At 37.8% G+C, this 6300-nt stretch overlaps 2 protein-coding genes across 4 annotated transcripts in view; both read left to right on the forward strand.

Annotated features, from left to right (window-relative positions):
* Positions 1–4649, forward strand: part of LOC134842932 (uncharacterized) — a 9904-nt gene extending 5255 nt beyond the window's left edge. The window contains exons 2-7 of the mRNA XM_063859461.1: positions 1–2649; positions 3493–3555; positions 3765–3827; positions 4038–4100; positions 4310–4371; positions 4550–4649. The exon at positions 1–2649 is cut by the window's left edge and continues 483 nt beyond it. Of these exons, the coding sequence (XP_063715531.1) occupies positions 1–2649; positions 3493–3555; positions 3765–3827; positions 4038–4100; positions 4310–4371; positions 4550–4649 (3000 nt within the window). The remainder of the gene's footprint in view (positions 2650–3492; positions 3556–3764; positions 3828–4037; positions 4101–4309; positions 4372–4549) is intronic.
* The window catches only part of LOC134841257 (metal cation symporter ZIP14-like), a 379452-nt gene that overhangs the window by 297687 nt on the left and 75465 nt on the right, over positions 1–6300 (forward strand). The window lies entirely within an intron of this gene.

Below are 6300 nucleotides of genomic sequence, written 5' to 3' on the forward strand. Positions count from 1 at the left end.
GGCTCAAACTACATTGTAATTATTGAGGTCAAAAATCCATCAACCGCCGATGATTGCCCGATAAAAGTTTCATCTCAAACTAATACTGATCCAATACAGTCGGCAATTCGAACCGCAGAGAAACAATTTAATAAAGGGTTGCAGATCATTGAAGGCATTGCACGCGAATCTAATATCGCAACAGGCAACGCATCAGACTTCAAGGTTTTTCAAGTAGTTGCTCTCCCAAACTTAGATTGTTGCTCAAAACTAAACAGCCTAGACAAATCGCGATTCAATTTTGTCAGTTCAAAAGATCTGGATAGTTTTCCATTTTTTTGGGACAGTTTGCTTCTTGCTACGTCACCCATTAAAGTTTTTTCGAGAAACTTTGATGACGTAAAAAGTGCATTAGTTACACTTTGGGCTACTGGAAAAAATCAAAAAATTGATCATAAAAAGTTCAGTTTGACTCACTGTATTGAAAACATAAACAAACAACTTGAACACGGGGAGATCACATTTGCCACTGAAAAAAGACTCCCGAACCCAAATGTCTTTAAAACATGTGACCTTGATTCCGCTTGGATAAACGGAAAAAATATTTTCAAAGATTTCCTTCAGATAGACTACCTTACAGAAGAACAGAAAAATGCATACGAAGATGAGTCCAAAAATTTAATCATTAACGGATGTGCTGGTTCTGGAAAGACAATCATTATGCTAGCTAGATTAATTTGGCTTCTACTTACAGAAAAATCAACTAAAGTTGTTTTGATAGTACACAATGAAGTGAAACTGGCACGCTACTCGAAGATTTTTGAACGCGCTGGGATCGATTCGAGAGAAGGAGATCTAAATATTGAGAACCATAGAACCACTTTTAATGGGAGATACGTGGATCTCAGGCAGGAACTGGCTTCTTGTTCAGTACTCGTAGTCCATCTTGTTTCCGCAAGACGTTCATTTTTAGAAGGTATAGAAGATGATTTCGATATTAGTCTAGTGAACATTAATGCGACATTTCAGCAAAGCGTATTCAGTGGTAATTATGGTTATACTTTCGATAAAAACAACCCTCAGTCAAGTAATAACAGAACCGATGACAAAGTTGCGAAAAGTCTGCAAAGCAGTACAGGTGATAGTTTTGATAAACTTGTCGATAAAACCAACACTCTTTCATCTCTCAACAGAACCGAAGTTGCGACAAATGTGCAGAGCGGATCAGGTGATAGTTCTCGTGCCAATTTCGATAAAAGCAACACTCTTTCAAGTCTTAGCAGAACCGAAGTTGCGACAAATGTGCAGAGCGGATCAGGTGATAGTTCTCGTGCCAATTTCGATAAAAGCAACACTCTTTCAAGTCTTAGCAGAACCGAAGTTGCGACAAATGTGCAGAGCGGATCAGGTGATAGTTCTCGTGCCAATTTCGATAAAAGCAACACTCTTTCAAGTCTTAGCAGAACCGAAGTTGCGACAAATGTGCAGAGCGGATCAGGTGATAGTTCTCGTGCCAATTTCGATAAAAGCAACACTCTTTCAAGTCTTAGCAGAACCGAAGTTGCGACAAATGTGCAGAGCGGATCAGGTGATAGTTCTCGTGCCAATTTCGATAAAAGCAACACTCTTTCAAGTCTTAGCAGAACCGAAGTTGCGACAAATGTGCAGAGCGGATCAGGTGATAGTTCTCGTGCCAATTTCGATAAAAGCAACACTCTTTCAAGTCTTAGCAGAACCGAAGTTGCGACAAATGTGCAGAGCGGATCAGGTGATAGTTCTCGTGCCAATTTCGATAAAAGCAACACTCTTTCAAGTCTTAGCAGAACCGAAGTTGCGACAAATGTGCAGAGCGGATCAGGTGATAGTTCTCGTGCCAATTTCGATAAAAGCAACACTCTTTCAAGTCTTAGCAGAACCGAAGTTGCGACAAATGTGCAGAGCGGATCAGGTGATAGTTCTCGTGCCAATTTCGATAAAAGCAACACTCTTTCAAGTCTTAGCAGAACCGAAGTTGCGACAAATGTGCAGAGCGGATCAGGTGATAGTTCTCGTGCCAATTTCGATAAAAGCAACACTCTTTCAAGTCTTAGCAGAACCGAAGTTGCGACAAATGTGCAGAGCGGATCAGGTGATAGTTCTCGTGCCAATTTCGATAAAAGTAACACTCTTTCAAGTCTTAGCAGAACCGAAGTTGCGACAAATGTGCAGAGCGGATCAGGTGATAGTTCTCGTGCCAATTTCGATAAAAGCAACACTCTTTCAAGTCTTAGCAGAACCGAAGTTGCGACAAATGTGCAGAGCGGATCAGGTGATAGTTCTCGTGCCAATTTCGATAAAAGCAACACTCTTTCAAGTCTTAGCAGAACCGAAGTTGCGACAAATGTGCAGAGCGGATCAGGTGATAGTTCTCGTGCCAATTTCGATAAAAGCAACACTCTTTCAAGTCTTAGCAGAACCGAAGTTGCGACAAATGTGCAGAGCGGATCAGGTGATAGTTCTCGTGCCAATTTCGATAAAAGCAACACTCTTTCAAGTCTTAGCAGAACCGAAGTTGCGACAAATGCGCAGAGTGGATCAGGTGATAGTTCTCGTGGCAAATTTAAGCTACCCAAACAATTCAAGCTGCCAAAACTTCCCTGGCTACTACGCAAGCTTTTCATAGCACGAAAGGTAAGAAACAAATCTGCAATCGAAAAGTCGAATGTTCGATGCCCACCATGATCCGTGCTCGTTGCTTTAGAGTGAGGCCAGGGGTGGATCTAGAATTTTCTCGAGGGGGGGGGGATTTTAAAAACATTTTCAAAAATTTTAACGACTCCAACACCCCCCCTTCCTCAAATCCGCTACTGGGTGAGCCAACATTAGGCAGTCAAAAAATGATCAAAAAAACGCATGTAGCCGTTCTGTAGCCGTTCTTAATATACAAAGTCTTTCTCCGTAGACAATATAACATTTCGTATTTTGCTCCTTTCCCTCGTGGAAAAAAAGTCTCAACCTTGGAAAATATCCCAAAAAAAAAACACATTTTAAATCAAAATTCTAAAATACACTGTTTTTCATAAAAATTTTTAATGCTCTTACTGAAGACGCTTACTGTCAGCAAAAAGAAACAGACTAGATTTGAAAGAAGTAAAAAGTCATTGGAGCTGTGAAAGCAGTAAACTCTTTTAGTTATCTGAAACTTGGCTACCATTTAAATAATCCAGGCTGTTACGCTTAAAAGTACAACCTGGGAGGCGTGAGATAGCAATTTTCCTGTTTGAACAAATTATAGGAATGAAAACAATTTATGAGCTGTTTTTATTTTTCTCATTGGTCTTTTGCTATTAAAGATCATCTTTGTAACTACCAAAGAAGTTTTTGACTTTAATTGTTGTTTGCAAATTTTCCGAAAAGTTAATGTGATTTGAAATTGTACCTCCGAAAAAAAATACCCAGTAGTTGCTAGCCTTTGATATCTTTTTGTTTACGCAAGGCCATCAGGACTTCGGTTTAAGCCTAATCCGTGTTTAGGATAAACGACGTTACCTAAACTCTGAGGTTGATCAAGAACGCTCACTGGATTTGGAGGATATGGTAATGATGGGTTAAAAACTTTTCCTATTAAAGATCATCTTTGTAACTACCAAAGAAGTTTTTTTTATATGTTGTTTGCAAATTTCCGAAGAGTTAATGTGCCTTGAAATTGTACCTCCGAAAAAAAAGACCCAGTAGTTGCTAGCCTTTTATATCTTTTTATTCACGCAAAACCATCGGGACTTCGTTTAAGCCTAATCCGTGTTTAGGATAAACGGCGTTACCTAAAATCTGAGGTTGATCAAGAACGCTTACTGGATTTGGAGGATACGGTAATGATGGGTTAAAAACTTTTCCTATTAAAGATCATCTATGTAACTACCAAAGAAGTTTTTTTTATATGTTAATTGCAAATTTTCCGAAGAGTAATGTGCCTTGAAATTGTACCCTCCGAAAAAAAAGACCCAGTAGTTGCTAGCCTTTTTTATCTTTTTATCACGCAAAACCATCGGGACTTCGGTTTAAGCCTAATCCGTGTTTAGGATAAACGACGTTACCTAAAATCTGAGGTTGATCAAGAACGCTCACTGGATTTGGAGGATACGGTAATGATGGGTTAAAAACTATTCCTGTTAAAGATCATCTAGTAACTACCAAAGAAGTTTTTTTTATATGTTGTTTGCAAATTTTCCGAAGAGTTAATGTGCCTTGAATTGTACCTCCGAAAAAAAAATACCCAGTAGTTGCTAGCCTTTGATATCTTTTGTTTACGCAAAACCATCGGGACTTCGGTTTAAGCCTAATCCGTGTTTAGGATAAGCGACGTTACCTAAAATCTGGGTTGATCAAGAACGCTCACTGGATTTCAAGAATACGGTAATGATGGGTTAAAACTTTTCCTTTAAAGATCATCTATGTAACATACCAAGAAGTTTATGATTTTAATTGTTGTTTGCAATTTTTCCGAAGAGTTAATGTGCCTTGAAATTGTACCTCCGAAAAAAAGACCCAGTAGTTGCTAGCTTTTGATATCTTGATATTTATCAATGTTTAGGATAAACTACGTACCCGAAAGAGTGGACAAATCGCAACATGACCTCTCACTGGATTCGGATATCGATGAGGTATATAAACCTAACGTTGAGGCGGGGTAGTGAAGAACGAGGGGGGATAATCCGGCAATTGCAAATTGGGTCAGCTTCGAATTAAGAGTAAACTTTTTGGTAGGTCTGAAATAGTTCGAATTTTTTTAAGATTTTGAGAACCGGAAATTTAAATACCATTCAAATCAGTGGGGCTGTTATAAGTATATAGTCTGCCTGGTAGCGCCAGACAGCTTTTTTAATTTGAACTCACAATAGAAGTGAAAAAGCACACATTTCGCGTCTCATAAACTACGATTATTTTAACTACGACATAAACTAGAACAATTGTTGAACCAAATAAAGTATCCGCTCATGTGGAGTATATCGCTCGTTAGTTATTCTCAATTGCAAACCCTCATATTCTGGAAATAAATTGACCACAGGTACAGAACATTTTTTTATTTTTCAGCTCAGGCTAATATAACAACTTTTTCCCATCAAAATTGTTTAATTGAATAGTCCAGTGTTGTTGAAAAAAAAAAACGTCAATCTGAAGGAGAACTAATAGTCCAAAATAAGCGTTTTAGCACTAGTTATAACATTTTTAACTGGCTTTTTGGTGGTTAAAAGGTTTCATTAATGAAAAATTAATTTTTGTTTTGAAATTTTTATAAGCGAACTATAATATATATATATATATATATATGTATATCTATATATTATATATATATATGTATATCTATATAATATATATATATATATATTATATATATATATATATGTGTGTGTGTGTTTGTGTGTGTGTGTGTATGTGTGTGTGTTATATTATTCATACAATTATTATATTATACAATAAATTATATAACCCGCTGTCGCACCCGCCTTCTCCCACTTCTCGAAGTTAACCCCCCCCCCCCTCCCCTGTCTTCCTCCTTGTTTACTACCACAGTTTTGCTCCTCAGGTTGAAGATAATTGTTTTCACATGCGTGAGATAGAAGATGTAATGAGGAGGAACCCTATTCGTCGCGAACTAGGTCAAAACTAGAGAACATTTTCGTGGACGATTACTACCCGATGCTAGCGATGACTGCTTGCCTTTTGAAAACTGCAGGTGTGTCAACGTAGATTTCACACAAACAGGTCTTTATCTAACAAGCGAAGACCTTGAAAGGAGGATTAGACGTGAGGACGTGGGGCAAACTCCGCTCTCAAGCCAATATGATTTACTTAGCAAAACTTACCGGAACACTTCAAATATTGTATCAACTCTGACACATTTGCATAAAATTTTGGTAGGCCAATCGCTATTGAACAACACGAGTTTTGTTCACCAGAAATATCAGCCGACATTTCATTCACGGCCCCCAAATCGTAGTAGATATTTATCATTGGAATAATTTGAGCGAAGAGCTGAACGAGCAAAACGACATCGATTGATATTGCTAATGAAGTTATAAAAAAGAATTCACTAAAAGCAGACACTCCAGTTATTTACTTGTTATCTCCAAATCCCCTCTCGATGTACGAAACTTTGATTCATTAACAAACTGAATGACAGAAGCAATTTTAAAAAATGTCGTATTTTGAGAAACTTCTTCCAACAAAAAAACTTTTCTCAAAAGTTATAACGGACTATTTTCATCATTCTAAACTGTTTTCCCGCACCGGATTTTCATGGATTCAAATTTTTCTAAAATTGTGGGTTGACAAAAATGCATG

This window comes from Symsagittifera roscoffensis, chromosome 3, assembly GCF_963678635.1.
Source record: "Symsagittifera roscoffensis chromosome 3, txSymRosc1.1, whole genome shotgun sequence".
Taxonomy (NCBI): domain Eukaryota; kingdom Metazoa; phylum Xenacoelomorpha; order Acoela; family Convolutidae; genus Symsagittifera; species Symsagittifera roscoffensis.